The 19,884-nt window shown below is 43.8% G+C and overlaps 1 protein-coding gene, 3 non-coding genes and 23 pseudogenes across 4 annotated transcripts; all 27 read left to right on the forward strand.

The window, feature by feature from the left end:
* The first annotated feature begins 292 nt into the window (after positions 1-292).
* Positions 293-411, forward strand: LOC148250863 (5S ribosomal RNA; annotated as a pseudogene).
* A 915-nt stretch (positions 412-1,326) lies between these two features.
* On the forward strand, positions 1,327-1,445 carry LOC148250864 (5S ribosomal RNA). The gene has a single exon (XR_015815439.1). It is a non-coding gene; the product is annotated as a 5S ribosomal RNA (ribosomal RNA).
* Positions 1,446-2,008: 563 nt separating this feature from the next.
* Positions 2,009-2,127, forward strand: LOC148250865 (5S ribosomal RNA; annotated as a pseudogene).
* Positions 2,128-2,690: 563 nt separating this feature from the next.
* On the forward strand, positions 2,691-2,809 carry LOC148250866 (5S ribosomal RNA; annotated as a pseudogene).
* Positions 2,810-3,372: 563 nt separating this feature from the next.
* LOC148250867 (5S ribosomal RNA) lies at positions 3,373-3,491 on the forward strand (annotated as a pseudogene).
* Positions 3,492-3,696: 205 nt separating this feature from the next.
* On the forward strand, positions 3,697-3,815 carry LOC148250868 (5S ribosomal RNA; annotated as a pseudogene).
* A 996-nt stretch (positions 3,816-4,811) lies between these two features.
* Positions 4,812-4,931, forward strand: LOC148250869 (5S ribosomal RNA; annotated as a pseudogene).
* A 535-nt stretch (positions 4,932-5,466) lies between these two features.
* LOC148250870 (5S ribosomal RNA) lies at positions 5,467-5,585 on the forward strand (annotated as a pseudogene).
* Positions 5,586-5,790: 205 nt separating this feature from the next.
* LOC148250871 (5S ribosomal RNA) lies at positions 5,791-5,909 on the forward strand (annotated as a pseudogene).
* A 561-nt stretch (positions 5,910-6,470) lies between these two features.
* LOC148250872 (5S ribosomal RNA) lies at positions 6,471-6,588 on the forward strand (annotated as a pseudogene).
* Positions 6,589-6,791: 203 nt separating this feature from the next.
* LOC148250873 (5S ribosomal RNA) lies at positions 6,792-6,910 on the forward strand (annotated as a pseudogene).
* A 209-nt stretch (positions 6,911-7,119) lies between these two features.
* LOC148250874 (5S ribosomal RNA) lies at positions 7,120-7,238 on the forward strand (annotated as a pseudogene).
* A 559-nt stretch (positions 7,239-7,797) lies between these two features.
* Positions 7,798-7,916, forward strand: LOC148250875 (5S ribosomal RNA; annotated as a pseudogene).
* A 202-nt stretch (positions 7,917-8,118) lies between these two features.
* LOC148250876 (5S ribosomal RNA) lies at positions 8,119-8,237 on the forward strand (annotated as a pseudogene).
* Positions 8,238-8,799: 562 nt separating this feature from the next.
* Positions 8,800-8,917, forward strand: LOC148250877 (5S ribosomal RNA; annotated as a pseudogene).
* Positions 8,918-9,121: 204 nt separating this feature from the next.
* On the forward strand, positions 9,122-9,240 carry LOC148250878 (5S ribosomal RNA; annotated as a pseudogene).
* A 209-nt stretch (positions 9,241-9,449) lies between these two features.
* On the forward strand, positions 9,450-9,568 carry LOC148250879 (5S ribosomal RNA; annotated as a pseudogene).
* A 562-nt stretch (positions 9,569-10,130) lies between these two features.
* On the forward strand, positions 10,131-10,249 carry LOC148250880 (5S ribosomal RNA; annotated as a pseudogene).
* A 559-nt stretch (positions 10,250-10,808) lies between these two features.
* On the forward strand, positions 10,809-10,927 carry LOC148250881 (5S ribosomal RNA). Its single transcript, XR_015814714.1, has one exon. It is a non-coding gene; the product is annotated as a 5S ribosomal RNA (ribosomal RNA).
* A 201-nt stretch (positions 10,928-11,128) lies between these two features.
* On the forward strand, positions 11,129-11,246 carry LOC148250882 (5S ribosomal RNA; annotated as a pseudogene).
* Positions 11,247-11,807: 561 nt separating this feature from the next.
* LOC148250883 (5S ribosomal RNA) lies at positions 11,808-11,925 on the forward strand (annotated as a pseudogene).
* Positions 11,926-12,129: 204 nt separating this feature from the next.
* LOC148250884 (5S ribosomal RNA) lies at positions 12,130-12,248 on the forward strand (annotated as a pseudogene).
* Positions 12,249-12,458: 210 nt separating this feature from the next.
* LOC148250885 (5S ribosomal RNA) lies at positions 12,459-12,577 on the forward strand (annotated as a pseudogene).
* A 562-nt stretch (positions 12,578-13,139) lies between these two features.
* LOC148250886 (5S ribosomal RNA) lies at positions 13,140-13,258 on the forward strand (annotated as a pseudogene).
* Positions 13,259-13,817: 559 nt separating this feature from the next.
* On the forward strand, positions 13,818-13,936 carry LOC148250887 (5S ribosomal RNA). Its single transcript, XR_015815703.1, has one exon. It is a non-coding gene; the product is annotated as a 5S ribosomal RNA (ribosomal RNA).
* Positions 13,937-15,322: 1,386 nt separating this feature from the next.
* LOC148250888 (ABC transporter G family member 31 pseudogene) lies at positions 15,323-16,517 on the forward strand (annotated as a pseudogene).
* A 187-nt stretch (positions 16,518-16,704) lies between these two features.
* LOC148250889 (ABC transporter G family member 31-like) lies at positions 16,705-19,010 on the forward strand. Its single transcript, XM_088209949.1, has 7 exons — positions 16,705-16,861; positions 16,998-17,057; positions 17,177-17,301; positions 17,394-17,730; positions 17,807-18,096; positions 18,210-18,293; positions 18,816-19,010. The coding sequence occupies exons 1-7, from the start codon at positions 16,801-16,803 to the stop codon at positions 18,951-18,953; spliced, it is 1,095 nt and encodes a 364-aa protein (XP_088066075.1). The 5' UTR covers positions 16,705-16,800; the 3' UTR covers positions 18,954-19,010.
* The last annotated feature ends 874 nt before the right edge of the window (positions 19,011-19,884 follow it).

Here is a 19,884-nt window from a genome sequence, read left to right on the forward strand (position 1 = left end):
TGGGCGAGAGTAGCACTAGGATGGATGACCTCCTGCGAAGTCCTTATATTTCAACCATTTTCTTAGGAAGTCCTCGTGTTGCACCCATTTTTTTGCAGATGATTCTTTCGACAATACGCGCGACTTGAATTATGGTTCTCAGGTTTATTCGCAAATGTGAGTCACGGCACCGTAGCATTTTACTTGATATTAGAACGAGCACGGGAGGTGCAGTGCCCACGCACAAGGAAACAAATGATGGGAGGGGGAAGAAAGGAAAAGGAGTATATGTATTTGCAGCGCAAAATTAAAAGGGTGCGATCATACCAGCATTAATGCACCGGACCCCATCAGAACTCCGCAGTTAAGTGTGCTTGGGTGGGAGTAGTACTCGGATGGGTGACCTCTTGGGAAGTCCTTGTGTCGAACCAATTTTTTTTCAGACGCGTCGTTCGACGTTACGCGCGACAGGAACTAGGATTCGTTGGTTTATACGCAAATGTGAGTCAAGAAGCAGGGGCATTTTAATCGATATTAGAACGAGAAAGAGAGATACAGAGTGCACGCACAAGGAAACAAATGACGGGAGGGGGAGGGAAGGAGAAAGAGTGTATGTATTTTCAGCACGAAATGAAACAGGTGCGATCATACCAGCACTAATGCAACGGATTCTATCAGAACTCCATACGTAAGGGTGCTTGGGAGAGAGTAGTACTAGCATGGGTTACGTCCTGCGAAGTCCTTATATTTCACCCATTTTCTTGTAAAGTCCTTGTGTTGCTCCCATTTTTTTGCAGATGATTCTTTCGACGTTACGCGCGACTTGAATTATGTTCCTCAGTTTTATTCACAAATGTGAGTCAAGAAGCAGGGGCATTTTAATCGATATTAGAACGAGAAGGAGAGGTGCAGAGTGAACGCACAAGAAAACAATTGATGGGAGGGGGGATGGAGGGAGAAAAAGTGTATGTATTTGCAGCGCAGAATGAAACATGAGCAATCATACCAGCACCAATGCGACGGATTCTATCAGAACTCCGCAAGTTAAGGGTGCTTGGGCGAGAGTAGCACTAGGATGGGTGACCTCATGCGAAGTCCTTATATTTCACCCATTTTCTCAGGAAGTCCTCGTGTTGCACCCATTTTTTTGCAGATGATTCTTTCGACGATACGCGCGACTTGAATTATGGTCCTCAGGTTTATTCGCAAATGTGAGTCACGACACCGTAGCATTTTACTTGATATTAGAACGAGCACGGGAGGTGCAGTGCGCACGCACAAGGAAACAAATGACAAGAGGGGGAAGAAAGGAGAAGGAGTTTATGTATTTGCAGCGCAAAATTAAACGGGTGCGATCATACCAGCACTTATGCACCGGATCCCATCAGAACTCCGCAATTAAGTGTGCTTGGGCGAGAGTAGTACTCGGATGGGTGACCTCCTGGGAAGTCCTCGTGTCGCACTAATTTTTTTTTTTAGACGGCTCGTTCGACGTTACGCGCGACTGGAACTAGGGATCCCTGGTTCATATTCAAATGTGAGTCAAGAAGCAGGGGCATTTTAATCGATATTAGAACGAGAAGGAGAGATGCATAGTGCACGCACAAGGAAACAAATGACGGGAGGGGGGATGGAGGGAGAAAAAGTGTATGTATTTGCAGTGCAGAATGAAACATGAGCAATCATACCAGCACCAATGCGACGGATTCTATCAGAACTCCGCAAGTTAAGGGTGCTTGGGCGAGAGTAGCACTAGGATGGGTGACCTCATGCGAAGTCCTTATATTTCACCCATTTTCTCAGGAAGTCCTCGTGTTGCACCCATTTTTTTGCAGATGATTCTTTCGACGATACGCGCGACTTGAATTATGGTCCTCAGGTTTATTCGCAAATGTGAGTCACGGCACCGTAGCATTTTACTTGATATTAGAACGAGCACGGGAGGTGCAGTGCGCACGCACAAGGAAACAAATGACAGGAGGGGGAAGAAAGGAGAAGGAGTTTATGTATTTGCAGCGCAGAATTAAACGGGTGTGATCATACCAGCACTTATGCACCGGATCCTATCAGAACTCCGCAGTTAAGTGTGCTTTGCCGAGAGTAGTACTCGGATGGGTGACCTCCTGGGAACTCCTCGTGTCGCACCAATTTTTTTTCAGACGGGTCGTTCGACGTTACGCGCGAGTGGAACTAGGGTCTGCTGGTTTATTCGCAAATGTGAGTCAAGAAGCAGGGGCATTTTAATCGATATTAGAACGAGAAGGAGAGGTGCAGTGTGAACGCACAAGGAAACAATTGATGGGAGGGGGAGGGGAGGAGAAGGAGTGTATGTATTTTCAGCACGAAATGAAACATGTGCGATCATACCAGCACTAATGGAACGGATTCTATCAGAACTCCGTAGGTAAGCGTGGTTAGGCGAGAGTAGTACTAGCATGGGTTACCTCCTGCGAAGTCCTTATATTTCACCCATTTTCTTGTGAAGTTCTCGTGTTGCACCCATTTTCTTTTCTTCAGATGTGCCGTTCGACGTTACGCGCGACTTTAATTAAGGTCCGCAGATTTATTCGCAAATGTGAGTCACGGCGCTGTGGCATTTTACTAGATATTTGAACGAGAACAAGAGGTGCAGTGCGCACGCACAAGGAAACAAATGACTTGAGGGGGAAGAAAGGAGAAGGAGTTTATGTATTTGCATCGTGAAATTAAACAGGTGCGATCATACCATCACAAATGCACCGGATCTCATTAGAACTCTGCAGTTAAGTGTGCTTGGGCGGGAGTTGTACTCGGATCGGTGACCTCCTTGGAAGTCCTCGTGTCGCACTAATTTTTTTTTTCAGACGGGTCGTTCGACGTTACGCGCGACTGGAACTAGGGTCCACTGGTTTATATGCAAATGTGAGTCAAGAAAAAGGGGTATTTTAATCGATATTAGTACGAGAAGGAGAGATGCAGAGTGCACGCACAAGGAAACAAATGACAGGAGGGGGGATGGAGGGAGAAAAAGTGTATGTATTTGCAGCGCAGAATGAAACATGAGCAATCATACAAGCACCAATGCAACGGATTCTATCAGAACTCCGCAAGTTAAGGGTGTTTGGGCGAGAGTAGCACTAGGATGGGTGACCTCCTGCGAAGTCCTTATATTTCACCCATTTTCTTAGAAAGTTCTCGTGTTGCACCCATTTTTTTGCAGATTATTCTTTCGACATTACGTGCGACTTGAATTATGGTCCTCAGGTTTATTCGCAATTGTGAGTCACGGCGCTGTAGCATTTTACTTGATATTAGAACGAGAACGAGAGCTACAGTGCGCACGCACAAGGAAACAAATGACGGGAGGGGGACGAAAGGGGAATGAGTTTATGTATTTGCAGCGCGAAATTAAACAGGTGCAATCATTCCAGCACTAATGCACCGGATCCCAGCAGAACTCCGCAGTTAAGTGTGCTTGGGCGAGAATAGTACTCGGATGGGTGACCTCTTTGGAAGTCCCCGTGTCGCACCAATTTTTTTTCAGACGGGTCGTTCGACGTTACGCGCGAGTGGAATTAGGGTCAGCTGGTTTATACGCAAATGTGAGTCAAGAAGCAGGGGCATTTTAATCAATATTAGAACGAGAATGAGAGGTGAAGTGTGAACGCACAAGGAAACAAATGACCGGAGGGGGAAGAAAGGAGAAGGAGTGTATGTATTTACAGCGCGAAATTAAATAGGTGCGATCATACCAGCACTAAAGCCCCGGATTCCATCAGAACTCCGCAGTTAAGTGTGCTCGGGCGAGAGTAGTACTCGGATGGGTGACCACTTGTGAAGCCCTCGTGTTGCACCAATTTTTTTTCGGATGGGTTGTTCGACGTTACGTGCGAATGGAATTATAAACCGCTGGTTCATTTGCAAAGGTGAGTCACGGTGCCGGGGCGTATTTCTTGATTTTAGAACGAGAAAGATAGATGCAGAGTGCACGCACAAGGAAACAAATGACGGGAGGGGGGATGGGAGGAGAAAGAGTGTATGTATTTGCAGTGCAGAATGAAACATGAAGGATCATACCAACACTAATGCAAAGGATTCTATTAGAACTCCGCAGTTAAGGGTGCTTGGGCGAGAAAAGTACTCGGATTGGTGACCTCCTGAGAAGTCCTTATATTTCACCCATTTTCTTGGGAGGTCCTCGTGTTGCACCCATCTTTTTGCAGATGATTCTTTCGACGTTACGCACGACTTGATTTATGGTGACCTCCTGGGAAGTCCTCATGTTGCACCCATTTTTTTTCGGATGGGTCGCTCGACGTTACGCGCGAATGCAATTATAAACCGCAGGTTCATTCGCAAAGGTGAGTCACGATGCTAGGGCATTTTACTTGATATTAGAACGAGAAGGAGAGATGCAGAGTGCACGCACAAGGAAACAAATGACGGGAGAGGGGATGGAGGGAGAAAGAGTGTATGTATTTGCAGCGCAGAATGAAACATGAGCGATCAAACCAGCACCAATGCAACGGATTTTATCAGAACTTTGCAAGTTAAGGGTGCTTGGGCGAGAGTAGTACTAGGATGGGTGACCTCATGCGAAGTCCTTATATTTCACCTATTTTCTTATAAAGTCCTCGTGTTGCACCCATGTTTTTGCAGATGATTCTTTCGACGTTACGCGCGACTTGAATTATGGTCCTCAGGTTTATTCGCAAATGTGAGTCACGGCACCGTAGCATTTTACTTGATATTAGAACGAGCACGGAAGGTGCAGTGCGCACGCACAAGGAAACAAATGACGGGAGAGGGAAGAAAGGGGAATGAGTTTATGTATTTGCAGCGCAAAATTAAACAGGTGCGATCATACCAGCACAAATGTACCGGATCCCATCAGAACTCCGCATTTAAGTGTGCTTTGGTGATAAGTAGTACAATGATGGGATACCTCATGGGCAGTTCTCGTGTTGTACCCATTTTCTTTTTTTCAGATGTGTCGTTCGACGTTACGCGCGACTGGAACTAGGGTCCACTGGTTTATACTCAAATGTGAGTCAAGAAGCAGGGGCATTTTAATCGATATTAGAACGAGAAGGAGAGATGCAGAGTGCACGCACAAGGAAACAAATGACGGGAGGGGGGATGGAGGGAGAAAAAGTGTTTGTTTTTGCAGCGCAGAATGAAACATGAGCAATCATACCAGCACCAATGCAACGGATTCTATCAGAACTCCGCAAGTTAAGGGTGCTTGGGCGAGAGTAGCACTAGGATGGGTGACATCGTGCGAAGTCCTTATATTTCACCCATTTTTTTGCAGATTATTCTTTCGACGATACGCGGGACTTGAATTATGGTCCTCAGATTTATTCACAAATGTGAGTCACGGCACCGTAGAATTTTACTTGATATTAGAACGAGCACGGTAGTTGCAGTGCGCACGCACAAGGAAACAAATGACGGGAGGGGGAAGAAAGGAGAAGGAGTTTATGTATTTGTAGCGCAGAATTAAACGGGTGCGATCATAGCATCACTAATGCACCGGATCCCATCAGAACTCCATAGTTAAGTGTGCTTGGTCGAGAGTAGTTCTCAGATGGGTGACCTCCTGGGAAGTCCTCGTGTCGCACCAATTTTTTTTCTGACGGGTCGTTTGACGTTACGCTCGACTGGAACTGGGGTCCGCTGGTTTATACGCAATTGTGAGTCAAAAAGCAGGGGCATTTTAATCGATATTAGAACGAGAAGGAGAGGTGCAGTGTGAACGCACAAGGAAACAAATGACGAGAGGGGGAAGAAAGGAGAAGGAGTGTATGTATTTGCAGCGCGAAATTAAACAGGTGCGATCATACCAGCACTAAAGCTCCGCATCCCATCAGAGCTCTGCAGTTAAGTGTGCTTGGGCGAGAGTAGTACTCGGATGGGTGACCACTTAGGAAGCCCTCGTGTTGCACCAATTTTTTTTCGGATGGGTTGTTCGACGTTACGCGCGAATGGAATTATAAGCTGTTGGTTCATTTGCAAAGGTGAGTCACGGTGCCTGGGCATATTACTTGATATTAGAACGAGAAAGAGAGATGCAGAGTGCATGCACAAGGAAACAAATGACGGGAGGGGGGATGGAAGTAGAAAGAGTGTATGTATTTGCAGTGCAAAATGAAACATGAGGGAACATACCAACACTAATGCAACGGATTCTATCAGAACTCCGCAGTTAAGGGTGCTTGGGCGAGAAAAGTACTCGGATGGGTGACCTCCTGTGAAGTCCTTATATTTCACTCATTTTCTTGGGAGGTCCTCGTGTTGCACCCATCTTTTTGCAGATGATTCTTTCGACGTTACGCGCGACTTGATTTATGGTCCGCAGATTTATTCGCAAATGTGAGTCACGGCGCCGTGGCATTTTACATGATATTAGAATGAGTACGGGAGGTGCAGTGCGCACGCACAAGGAAACAAATGACGTGATGAGGAAGAAAAGAGAATGAGTGTATGTATTTAAAGCGCAAAATTAAACAAGTGGCATCATACCAGCACTACTGCACTGGATCCCATCAAAACTCTGCAGTTAAGTGTGCTTGGGCGAGAGTAGTACTCGGATGGGTGACCTCTTTGGAAGTCCTCGTATTGCAACAATTTTTTTTCAGATGGGTCGTTCGACGTTACGCGCGACTGGAACTATGGTCCACTGGTTTATACGCAAATGTGAGTCAAGAATCAGGGGCATTTTAATCGATATTAGAACGAGAAGGAGAGGTGCAGTGTGAACGCACAAGGAAACAAATGATGGGATGGGGGAGGGAAGAAGGAGTGTATGTATTTTCAGCACGAAATTAAACAGGTGCAGTCACACCAGCACAAATACACCGGATCCCATCAGAACTGCGCAGTTAAGTGTGCTTTGGCGTAAGTAGTACAATAATGGGTTACCTCCTGGGAAGTTCTCGTGTTGCACCCATTTTCCTTTTTTCAGATGTCCCGTTCGACGTTACGCGTGACTTTAATTATGGTCCGCAGATTTATTCGCAAATGTGAGTCACGGCGCCCTGGCATTTTACTTGATATTTGAACGAGAACGAGAGGTACAGTGCGCACGCACAAGGAAACAAATGACGGGAGGGGGAAGAAAGGAGAAGGAATTTATGTATTTGCAGCGCGAAATTAAACAGGTGCGATCATACCAGCATTAATGCACCGGATCCCATCAGAACTCCGCAGTTAAGTGTGTTTGGGCGAGAGTAGTACTCGTATGGGTGACCTCCTAGGAAGTCCTCATGTCGCACCAATTTTTTTTCAGACGGGTCGTTCGACGTTACGCGCGACTGAAACTAGGGTCCGCTGTTTTATACGCAAATGTGAGTCAAGAAGCAGGGGCATTTTAATCGATATTAGAACGAGAAGGAGAGGTGCAGTGTGAACGCACAAGGAAACAATTGATGGGAGGGGGAGGGAAGGAGAAAAAGTGTATGCATTTGCAGTGCAGAATGAAACAGGTGCGATCATACCAGCACTAATGCAACGGATTCTATCAGAACTCCGTAGGTAAGGGTGCTTGGGAGAGAGTAGTAATAGCCTGGGTTACCTCTTGCGAAGTCCTTATATTTCACCCATTTTCTTGTGAAGTCCTCGTGTTGCACCCATTTTTTTGTAGATGATTCTTTCGACGTTACGCGCAACTTGAATTATGGTCCTCAGGTTTATTCGCAAATGTGCGTCACGGCGCTGTAGCATTTTACTTGATATTAGAATGAGAACGGGAGGTGCAGCGCGCACGCACAAGGAAACAAATGACGGGAGGGGGAAGAAAAGAGAAGGAGTGTATGTATTTGCAGCGCGAAACTAAACAGGTGCGATCATACAAGCACTAAAGCCCCGGATCCCATCAGAACTCCGCAGTTAAGTTTGCTTGGGCGAGATTAGTACTCGGATGGTTGACCTCCTTGGAAGTCCTAGTGTTGCACCAATTTTTTTTCAAACAGGTCGTTCGACGTTACACGCGTCTGGAACTAGGGTCCGCTGGTTTATACGCAAATTTTAGTCAAGAAGCAGGGGCATTTTATTCGATATTAGAAGGAGAATGAGAGGTGAAGTGTGAACGCACAAGGAAACAAATGACGGAAGGGGGAAGAAAGGAGGAGTGTATGTATTTGCAGCGCGAAATTAAAGAGGTGCGATCATAGCAGCACTAAAGCCCTGGATCCCATCAGAACTCCGCAGTTAAGTGTGCTTGGGCGAAAGTAGTACTCGGATGGGTGACCACCTGGGAAGCCCTCGTGTTGCACCTATTTTTTTTTGGATGGGTTGTTCGACGTTACGCGCGAATGGAATTATAAACCGCCGGTTCATTTGCAAAGGTGAGTCACGGTGCCGGAGCATATTACTTGATATTAGAACGAGAAAGAGAGATGCAGAGTGCACGCACAAGGAAACAAATGACAGGAGGGTGGATGGGAGGAGAAAGAGTGTATGTATTTGCAGCGCAGAATGAAACATGAGCAATCATACCAGCACGAATGCAACGGATTCTATCAGAAATCCGCAAGTTAAGGGTGTTTGGGCAGAGTAACACTAGAATGGGTGACCTCCTACGAAGTTCTTATATTTCACCCATTTTCTTAGGAAGTTCTCGTGTTGCACCCATTTTTTTTGCAGATGATTCTTTCGACGTTACGCGCGACTTGATTTATGGTCCGCAGGTTTATTCGCAAATGTGAGTCACGGAGCCATGGCATTTTACTTGATATTAGAACGAGTACGGGAGGTGCAGTGCGCACGCACAAGGAAATAAATGACGGGAGGAGGAAGAAAAGAGAAGGAGTGTATGTATTTGAAGCGCAAAATTAAACAAATGGCATCATACCAGCACTAATGCACCGGATCCCATCAGAACTCTGCAGTTAAGCGTGCTTGAGCGAGAGTAGTACTCGGATGGATGACCTCTTGGGAAGTCCTCGTATCGCAACAATTTTTTTTTAGATGGGTCGTTCGACCTTACGCGCGATTGGAACTATGGTCCGCTGGTTTATACGCAAATATGAGTCAAGAATCAGGGGCATTTTAATCGATATTAGAACGAGAATGAGAGGTGCAGTGTGAACGCACAAGGAAACAAATGATGGGAGGGGGGGAGGGAAGAAGGAGTGTATGTATTTTCAGCACAAAATTAAACAGGTGCGGTCACACCAGCACAAATGCACCGGATCCCATCAGAACTCCGCAGTTAAGTGTGCTTTGGCGAAAGTAGTACAATGATGGGTTACCTCCTGGGAAGTTCTCGTGTTGCACCCATTTTCTTTTTTTCAGATGTGCCGTTCGACGTTACGCGCGACTTTAATTATGGTCCGCAGATTTATTCGCAAATGTGAGTCACGGCGCCGTGGCATTTTACTTGATATTTGAACGAGAACGAGAGGTGCAGTGCGCACGCACAAGGAAAGAAATGACAGGAGGGGGAAGAAAGGAGAAGGAGTTTATGTATTTGCAGCGCGAAATTAAACAGGTGCGATCATACCAGCACTAATGCACCGGATCCCATCAGAACTCCGCAGTTAAGTGTGCTTGGGCGAGAGTAGTACTTGTATGGGTGACCTCCTGGGAAGTCCTAGTTTCGCACTAATTTTTTTTTTAGACGAGTCGTTCGACGTTACGCGCGACTGGAACTAGGGTGCACTGGTTTATACGAAAATGTGAGTCAAAAAACAGGGGCATTTTAATCGATATTAGAACGAGAAAAAGAGATGCAGAGTGCACGCACAAGTAAACAAATGACGGGAGGGGGGATGGAGGGAGAAAAAGTGTATATATTTGCAGCGCAGAATGAAACATGAGCAATCATACCAGCACCAATGCAACGTATTCTATCAGAACTCCGCAAGTTAAGGGTGCTTGGGCGAGAGTAGCACTAGGATGGGTGACCTCCTGCGAAGTCCATATCTTTCATCCATTTTCTTAGGAAGTACTCGTGTTGCACCCATTTTTTTGTAGATGATTCTTTCGACGATACGCACGACTTCAATTATGGTCCTCAGGTTTATTCGCAAATGTGAGTCACGGCTCCGTAGCATTTTACTTGATATTAGAACGAGCACGGGAGGTGCAGTGCGCACACACAAGGAAATTAATGACTGAAGGGGGAAGAAAGGAAAAGGAGTTTATATATTTGCAGCGCGGAATTAAAGGGGTATGATTATACCAGCACTAATGCGCCGGATCCCTTCAGAACTTCGCAGTTAAGTGTGCTTGGGCGAGAGTAGTACTCGGATGGGTGACCTCCTGGGTAGTCCTCGTGTCGCACCAATTTTTTTTCAGACGGGACGTTCGACGTTACGCGCGACTGGAACTAGGGTTCGCTGGTTTATACGCAAATGTGAGTCAAGAAGCAGGGGCATTTTAATCGATATTAGAACGATAAGGAGAGGTGCAGTGTGAACGCACAAGGAAACAATTGATGGGAGGGGGAGGGAAGGAGAAGGAGTGTATGTATTTTCAGCATGAAATAAAACAGGTGCGATCATACCAGCACTAATGCAACGGATTCTATCAGAACTCCGTAGGTAAGGGTGCTTGGGCGAGAGTAGTACTAGCATGGGTTACCTCCTGCGAAGTCCTTATATTTCACCCATTTTCTTGTGAAGTCCTCGTGTTGCACCCATTTTTTTGCAGATGATTTTTTCGACGTTACGCGCGACTTGAATTATGGTCATCAGGTTTATTCGCAAATGTGAGTCACGGCGCTGTAGCATTTTACTTGATATTAGAACGAGAACGGGAGGTTTAGCGCGCACGAACAAGGAAACAAATGACGGGAGGGGGAAGAAAAGAGAAGGAGTGTATGTATTTTCAACGCGAAACTAAACAGGTGCGATCATACCAGCACTAAAGCTCCGGATCCCATCAGAACTCCGCAGTTAAGTGTGCTTGGGCGAGATTAGTACTCGGATGGTTGACCTCCTGGGAAGTCCTCGTGTCGCACCAATTTTTTTTCAGCTGGTCATTCGACGTTACGCGCGTCTGAAACTAGGGTCCGCTGGTTTATACGCAAATGTGAGTCAAGAACCAGGGGCATTTTAATCGATATTAGAACGAGAATGAGAGGTGAAGTGTGAACGCACAAGGAAACAAATGACGGGAGGGGGAAGAAAGGAGGAGTATATGTATTTGCAGCGCAAAATTAAAGAGGTGCGATCATACCAGCACTAAAGCCCCGGTCCCATCAGAACTCCGCAGTTAGGTGTGCTTGGGCGAGAGTAGTACTCGGATGGGTGACCACTTGGGAAGCCCTCGTGTTGCACCTTTTTTTTCTCGGATGGGTTGTTCGACGTTACGCGCGAATGGAATTATAAATCGCTGGTTCATTTTCAAAGGTGAGTCACGGTGCCGGGGCATATTCCTTGATATTAGAACGAGAAAGAGAGATGCAGAGTGCACGCACAAGGAAACAAATGACGGGAGGGGGGATGGGAGGAGAAAGAGTGTATGTATTTGCAGTGCAGAATGAAACATGAAGGATCATACCAGCACTAATGCAACGGATTCTATCAGAACTCCGCAGTTAAGGGTGTTTGGGTGAGAAAAGTACTCGGATGGGTGACCTCCTGTGAAGTCCTTATATTTCACCCATTTTCTTGGGAGGTCCTCGTTTTGCACCCATCTTTGTGTAGATGATTCTTTCGACGTTACGCGCGACTTGATTTATGGTCCGCAACTTTATTCGCAAATGTGAGTCACGGCGCCGTGGCATTTTACTTGATATTTGATCGAGTACGGGAGGTGCAGTGCGCACGCACAAGGAAACAAATGACGGGAAGAGGAAGAAAAGAGAAGGAGTGTATGTATTTGAAGCGCAAAATTAAACAAGTGGCATCATACAAGCACTAATGCACTGGATCCCATCAGAACTCTGCAGTTAAGTGTGCTTAGGCGAGAGTAGTACTCGGATGGGTGACCTATTGGGAAGTCCTCGTATCGCAACAATTTTTTTTCAGATGGGTCATTCGACGTTACGCGCGACTGGAACTATGGTCTGCTAGTTTATACGCAAATGTGAGTCAAGAATCAGGGGCATTTTAATTGATATTAGAACGAGAAAGAGAGGTGCAGTGTGAACGCACAAGGAAACAAATGATGGGAGGGGGGGAGGGAAGAAGGAGTGTATGTATTTTCAGCACGAAATTAAACAGGTGCGGTCACACCAGCACAAATGCCCCGGATCCCATCAGAACTCCGCAGTGAAGTGTGCTTTGGCGAAAGTAGTACAATGATGGGTTACCTCCTAGGATGTTCTCGTGTTGCACCCATTTTCTTTTCTTCAGATGTGCCGTTCGACGTTACGCGCGACTTTAATTATGGTCCGCAGATTTATTCGCAAATGTGAGTCACGGTGCCGGGGCATATTCCTTGATATTAGAACGAGAAAGAGAGATGCAGAGTGCACGCACAAGGAAACAAATGACGGGAGGGGGGATGGAAGGAGAAAGAGTTTATGTATTTGCAGCGCGAAATTAAACGGGTGCGATCATACCAGCACTATTGCACCGGATCTCATCAGAACTCCGCAGTTAAGTGTGCTTGGGCGAGAGTAGTACTCGGATGGATGACCTCTTTGGAAGTTCTCGTGTTGAACTAATTTTTTTTTCAGACGGGTCGTTCGACGTTACGAGCAACTGTAACTAGGGTCCACTGGTTTATACGCAAATGTGAGTCAAGAAGCAGGGGCATTTTAATCGATATTAGAACGAGAATGAGAGATGCAGAGTGCACGCACAAGGAAACAAATGACGGGAGGGGGGATGGAGGGAGAAAAAGTGTATGTATTTGCAGCGCAGAATGAAACATGAGCAATCATACCAGCACCAATGCAACGGATTCTATCAGAACTCCGCAAGTTAAGGGTGCTTGGGCGAGAGTAGCTCTAGGATGGGTGACCTCCTGTGAAGTCCTTATATTTCACCCATTTTCTTAGGAAGTCCTCGTGTTGCACCCATTTTTTTGCAGATGATTCTTTCGACGATACGCGCGACTTGAATTATTGTCCTCAGGTTTATTCGCAAATGTGAGTCATGGCACCGTACCATTTTACTTGATATTAGAACGAGCACGGGAGGTGCAGTGCGCACGCACAAGGAAACAAATGACGGGAGGGGGAAGAAAGGAGAAGGAATTTATGTATTTGCAGCGCGGAATTAAACGGGTGCGATCATACCAGCACTAATGCACCGGATCCCATAAGAACTCCGCAGTTAAGTGCGCTTGGGCGAGAATAGTACTCGGATGGGTGACCTCCTAGGACGTCCTCGTGTCGCACCAATTTTTTTTCAGTCGGGTCGTTCGACGTTACCCGTGACTGGAACTAGGGTCCGCTGGTTTATACGCAAATATGAGTCAAGAAGCAGGGGCATTTTAATCGATATTAGAACGAGAAGGAGAGGTGCAGTCTGAACGCACAAGGAAACAATTGATGGGAGGGGGAGCGAAGGAGAAGGAGTGTATGTATTTTCAGCACGAAATGAAACAGGTGCGATCATACCAGCACTAATGCAACGGATTCTATCAGAACTCCGTAGGTAAGGGTGCTTGGGCGAGAGTAGTACTAGCATGGGTTACCTCCTGCGAAGTCCTTATATTTCACCCATTTTCTTGTGAAGTCCTCGTGTCGCACCAATTTTTTTTCAGACGGGTCGTTCGACGTTACGCGCGTCTGGAACTAGGGTCCGCTGGTTTATACGCAAATGTGAGTCAAGAAGCAGGGGCATTTTAATCGATATTAGAACGAGAATGAGAGGTGAAGTGTGAACGCACCAGGAAACAAATGACGGGAGGGGGAAGAAAGGAGAAGGAGTGTATGTATTTGCAGCGCGAAATTAAATAGGTGCAATCATACCAGCACTAAAGCTCCGGATCCCATCAGAACTCCGCAGTTAAGTGTGCGTGGGCGAGGGTAGTACTCGGATGGGTGACCACTTGGGAAGCCCTCGTGTTGCACCTATTTTTTTTCGGATGGGTTGTTCGACGTTACGTGCGAATGGAATTATATACCGCTGGTTCATTTGCAAAGGTGAGTCATGGTCCCGGGGAATATTACTTGATATTAAAACGAGAAAGAGAGATGTAGAGTTACTAAGTGGTGTTATCTATCAAACATAAAGAGAGGTGCCGTTCGACGGTTTTGTTCCATCTCTCCTTTTCGTTGGTTTACAAATTTCTGGTTTCGGACCCTAAATATTTTCTGAAGGTCACCCTATCACAAATGGAGAAGACTCTATTGTGTGTGTGAAAATCCTTTGAGAAATTGAAGGCAAAGTACTTTGCCTAACTGGTGTGAGCAAAAACTTTTGTTTTCATCGTACTCACTATCTACATTTAATTTTTAAATTGTATTTTTATAATCTGCTTCAACGTTGCATGAAGAAATTTGATTGGTTGTAGAGCATAGCCGATAAATTGGGGGTAGTATAAGTAAACAAACTTTTTGGTTATATCCATCGGGATTGATCGGATCGCTATGCATCAGTCCAAATTGTCATTCTTTGTGATCTACCTTTTTGTTTTCTTTATTTTACATTTATTCTGTTACATAATAAAGCGACTAATTGTTACTAGTTGCTTAATGCACAAGAGGCACACTGTTCCTTTTTCTGGGTGCTTGTTTCTAAGCTTCAGTAGAAATCAGAATCCTTTAGGTTTCCTTGTTGTGTCGTAAGGACTAATGCACCAACCCAATTCAAGTGATTTTGATTCCAAATGTTTAGTTCGACAGATGAAGTTGTCAATTGAGGGATTGCAAGGTAAACACGAGGGAAAGTGAGGGAGAGAATGTATTATTTTCACTAATCTTTCTTATAGGTACTATATTATGTCTCAATCCATCGAAGATGCTCCACGTAGGAGTAATGTCCTTGTTGATCGAAAAGCTCTCAATTTGTAAGTTAGGAGTAAAGACAATGAGTTGAGGAAGAACATTTTCCACCCACGATGTTGTGTCAATGATAAGGTATATGGAATGACCATTGACAGTGGTAGTTGTTCTAATGTGGCAAACACTCTATTCACGAAAAGAGTGGGGTTAACATGCATCAAACATTGCGCTCCCTACTGGCTATGGTGGTTGAATGACTGTGCTGAAACCCAAGTGACCGAGTAAGTCATAGTACCATTCTTCATCGAAAAATATCACGACAAGGTATGTTGTGATATCGTACCTATGAATGCCAGTCATATGATACTTGAGAGACCTTCGCAATTTGATAGACAGGTATAATATTACGGCCGCACCAATCAATATTCATTGTGAGAGAACGGTTTGAATCATGTTTTTATACCTTTATCACTAAAAGAGGTACATGAAGATCTGGTCAAAATTAAACGGTCTTTTAATGAATACTCAAGAATGGTAGAAAAGAGAAAGTTAGTGGCCCATTGAGAATAAAGACTATCTAGCAGAAAACTAAAGATGGTCCATTATGAGAAAAACAAAGAGAGAATACAAGAAACTGTCCTGATGATAGGGACAAAATGTTAAGGAATATCTCTTGTGAAAAGAGAAGTTCGATTGTACTTACCAACAAGAAGATTCATTTTGACCTTAACTACTCTTTGCATAGTCGTCCTTATTTCCTCTCACAGATAATTACCATGGCAAGTGGACTAACAGAGCAGTTTTCTCCGCACCATTTTTCTCTTCTCTTCTGAGTCTAAAGTCCAACGAATCAATATACGTCCGATATGTTTCCAATGGCAGTTTTTAAACTGCTGATCTGTGATGTGCCAGCACCTGTCCTGAGTCAAAATGTGAATATGCTCATATAATGTTGACAGACTTCATATGATTAAAATTTTCAATGTTCTGTACATGCAGATGTTTATCTGAAGTTTTTCTCACGATTTGCATTTCTCTTATTCTCTTGCACGTGTTTAAGGTTGCATTTGTTGGATTCGTAACATGTACAACCTTCGTACGAACAAGACTTCACCCCACAGATGAGGCAAATGGCAGCCGCTATCTCTCTTGCCTGTTTTTTGGGCTTGTGCATATGATGTTCAATGGTTTTTCTGAGCTTCCAATTACGATATCTCGACTCCCAGTTTTCTACAAGCAAAGAGATAATTTATTTCATCCTGCCTGGTCATGGTCCCTTGCCAGTTGGATTCTGCGTGTGCCATACTCCATTATAGAAGCGGTTGTATGGTCTTGTGTTGTGTACTATACCGTTGGTTTCGCTCCTGCTGCTGGCAGGTATCTCCTCTGCAATTACTCTTCTGGATAATTCCTTCGTTTATTATTAGTTGGTTGTACTCATATTTCTTGATTTTACGGTTCAGGTTTTTTCGTTACATGTTCTTACTTTTTTCAATGCACTAAATGGCGTTGGGTCTCTTCCGTATGATGGCTGCAGTTGCAAGAGACATGGTCGTTGCTAATACATTTGGGTCAGCTGCCCTATTAGCCATATTCTTACTGGGTGGATTTATCATTCTAAAAGGTACTTTTGGTTTCATATTTATTTAATTTCTCAAAATTGAGTTACTACATGTTCTTGACAATTGTGTTGTTCTTCCTTCAGCGAGTATCAAACCATGGTGGGTTTGGGCATTTTTGATCTCTCCACTATCCTATGCGCAACGTGCAATTTCCGTCAATGAATTTACCGCTACAAGATGGATGGAGGTATGCTCATAGTTGTATATGCCATTTTTTAAAGTTGTTGCTTCTTGTACTTTTTTATAGTAGCAACAAATGATCAAATCTTCTGGCAGAGATCTGCGATCGGGAATGACACAGTTGGTAACAATGTTCTCCATTTATTTAGCTTGCCCACCAGTGACAATTGGTATTGGATTGGCGTTGGTGTAATGTTTGTTTATGCAATACTTTTTAACAACATTGTGACCTTGGCCCTGGCTTACCTTAACCGTGAGTTTACTAAATTATATTTGTTATTGCAAATTCCTTTTACTGAATGGAGCATCTAGCAAACTCTCTCTAATATTTTTTTTTGCACTACACGTCAGTTTATAACGTGATATGCCTCTTATATATGCTTATGTAGCCCTTAGGAAAGCAAAATCAGTTGTTCCAGTTGATACCGTGGAAGAAAATGGGGAGACTGGTCAGTCAAACTATTATATTTGATTATACACTTTTTATTTCAATAATATATATTTGGAGCTTCCATTCTCCTCAAAATGGTTTCTGATTACTATTGTGTGCTATCACAAATTTATGCAGTGGGCACACAGGAATTATGTCAGACCTGTGCTCAGAAAGGTGTTAGGAAAAAGGGAATGATCCTTCCATTTCAACCATTGGCAATGACTTTCCATAATGTTAATTACTTTGTCGATATGCCAAAGGTTTGTCTGCCTGGTGATTTTACTTCTATTTGACATTTTCTTTTAAAAAATATCAGCTAATGTGAAACATGCATGCTTCGTGAAATTCTCAGCACATGCGTTCACAAGGTATAACGGAGACGAAGTTGCAACTTCTCTCGAATGTCAGTGGGGTATTCTCACCAGGTGTTCTGACTGCATTAGTGGGATCAAGTGGAGCAGGGAAGACAACATTAATGGATGTGCTTGCCGGCCGCAAAACAGGTGGATACATAGAGGGGGATATTTCAATATCAGGTTATCCGAAAGAACAACGCACGTTTGCCAGAATTTCAGGATATGTAGAACAAAATGATATACACTCTCTGCAGGTGACCGTTGAGGAGTCTCTTTGGTTTTCTTCCTCTCTCTGCCTTCCAAAAGAAATTAGCAAAGAGCAAAAACGAGTAAGCTATCACACACTTTGGGTGCTCATATGTCTTTCTTATTTGTTTTCGAAACACTAAATTGTTTAATGTTCTACAAGACTTTGTTGAAGAAGTGATGAAACTGGTAGAGCTTGACACTCTAAGACATGCTCTGGTTGGTTTGCCAGGCAGCAGTGGCTTGTCAACAGAGCAGAGAAAACGTTTAACGATTGCTGTGGAGCTTGTTGCAAATCCTGCTATTATTTTTATGGATGAGCCTACATCTGGACTTGATGCAAGAGCAGCAGCCATTGTGATGCGGACTGTTCGTAACACTGTTGATACTGGGAGAACCGTGGTTTGCACTATTCATCAACCGAGTATTGACATATTTGAAGCGTTTGATGAGGTTACTCAAATATAGCTTTGAGTTTTATTGGAAATTGTTTTTAATAGTCTATTCAACATGCATAGACTATTTTACAAGTGAGTAATCTGCTGATATGATGTTGATATGCACAGCTACTTCTTATGAAGCGAGGAGGACGAGTAATATATGGAGGGAAGCTTGGTGTGAATTCACAGATTATGATAAATTATTTCCAGGTGACTTCTTTTTACCTATTCTATCATTTGAGTTGTACTTAGGTGGAAACTGGAATCATGCTCCTTGGCAATAGTTGCTAACAGGAGTTTTTTGCCTTAATAACTGGCCTGAATTCACCTTACATTCCTTCAAATTATTGTCAACGTGGTTGGATTCAATTGTAAGATAACCAACCAAGTGTTTCTTTTTCCTCTTGTCAAAGTTCGGTAAGGCGTAGAGCTAAGTTTAGGATTTCCTTGTTAGTTTATTGAGGTTTGATTATAAATCTCTTTCCGAACATGTAATGTTTGAACTGTGTGGCTAAAATAAGCTTCGTTAAGCTTAGATTTCCTAATTAGATATTCTTTTTTTGAAAAAATCCAATATATCCTACAGAAAAAGCTCTTTGTCTAATTCAATTGGATTTTAATCTTGAGAGCTGATAGGATTTCAAAGATTGTTCTATCTTTAGCATCTAAATCATCATGCTGATGAGCTTACCTAAATCTCCTGTTCTTTTCATGTTTCTTTTCCTTCTGCAGGGGATCAATGGAGTTTCGCCCATTCCTGATGGTTACAATCCAGCGACATGGATGCTTGAAGTAACTACACCAGCTGTTGAAGAAAAACTTGGGGTAGACTTTACAGAGATATACCAGCAATCAGAGCAATACAGGTAAATTTAATGGATGCCTGAATATATCTGTTTCCTTCTTATTTTCACTTGCACAATCTCTGGCCAATACTTGCTTTTCTTTTTTTAATTATTCTGTTACTCTCACATAGACATTCTCGCACCAACAAATGGTTCATTGCATTTTTTCAAAATACCCATAAAACAATGTTTGTTTATCTCTTCTACAGGGAGGTAGAAGCTTCCATTCAGCGTCTTAGTATTCCATCTGACGGCTCAGAGCCTTTACATTTCGATACAACATTTTCACAAGATCAGATATCTCAATTTTTGATTTGCCTTTGGAAACAAAATCTTGTTTATTGGAGAAGTCCACAATACAATGTCATGAGAATATGTTTTACTACTGTTAGCGCATTGATAATTGGCTCAGTATTTTGGGATATTGGTTCAGAAAGGTGACTTTCCTTGATGCTATTCTTTTTTCAGAATCTCATATTCAAGAATGTGTATAAACCTAATATTAATTATATGCTAACCACGTCATTTAGGGATTCTTTTTTTCTTATCAACTAAAACATCAATCATGTCGACTCATTTATTCATATACATCTTGTAGGGGCTCTACTCGAAGCTTGCTTATGGTTATGGGATACCATCTAATAACTATGATCTCCTTTAGTGTGATCTGCTGTTGGGTTAAGCCATGTACCTGGCCAATGAGTCCCATCAGCCATCCATGTCGCTTTGGGAACTTGCACTCCCTCGGGCGGTAGTTGGCCGCCATTTTTCTCTCTTGCTATCTTTTTTTCCTTCGCTTCCTCCTTGGAGTTGTACTGTTCACTCCTCTTACGTATTGCATCAGGTAAACCATTTATTCTAACCTTGAACTCATCATATTCTCTTTTAATCCAACGTCGGTCTTTGACAAAATCAGGTCTTTTCTTGTTTTTGGTTGGGTCTGTTTTTAGGTTAAA

The sequence above is a fragment of the Carica papaya genome, chromosome 8 (genome assembly GCF_054855325.1).
Source record: "Carica papaya isolate Zhongbai chromosome 8, ASM5485532v1, whole genome shotgun sequence".
Classification (NCBI taxonomy): Eukaryota; Viridiplantae; Streptophyta; class Magnoliopsida; order Brassicales; family Caricaceae; genus Carica; species Carica papaya.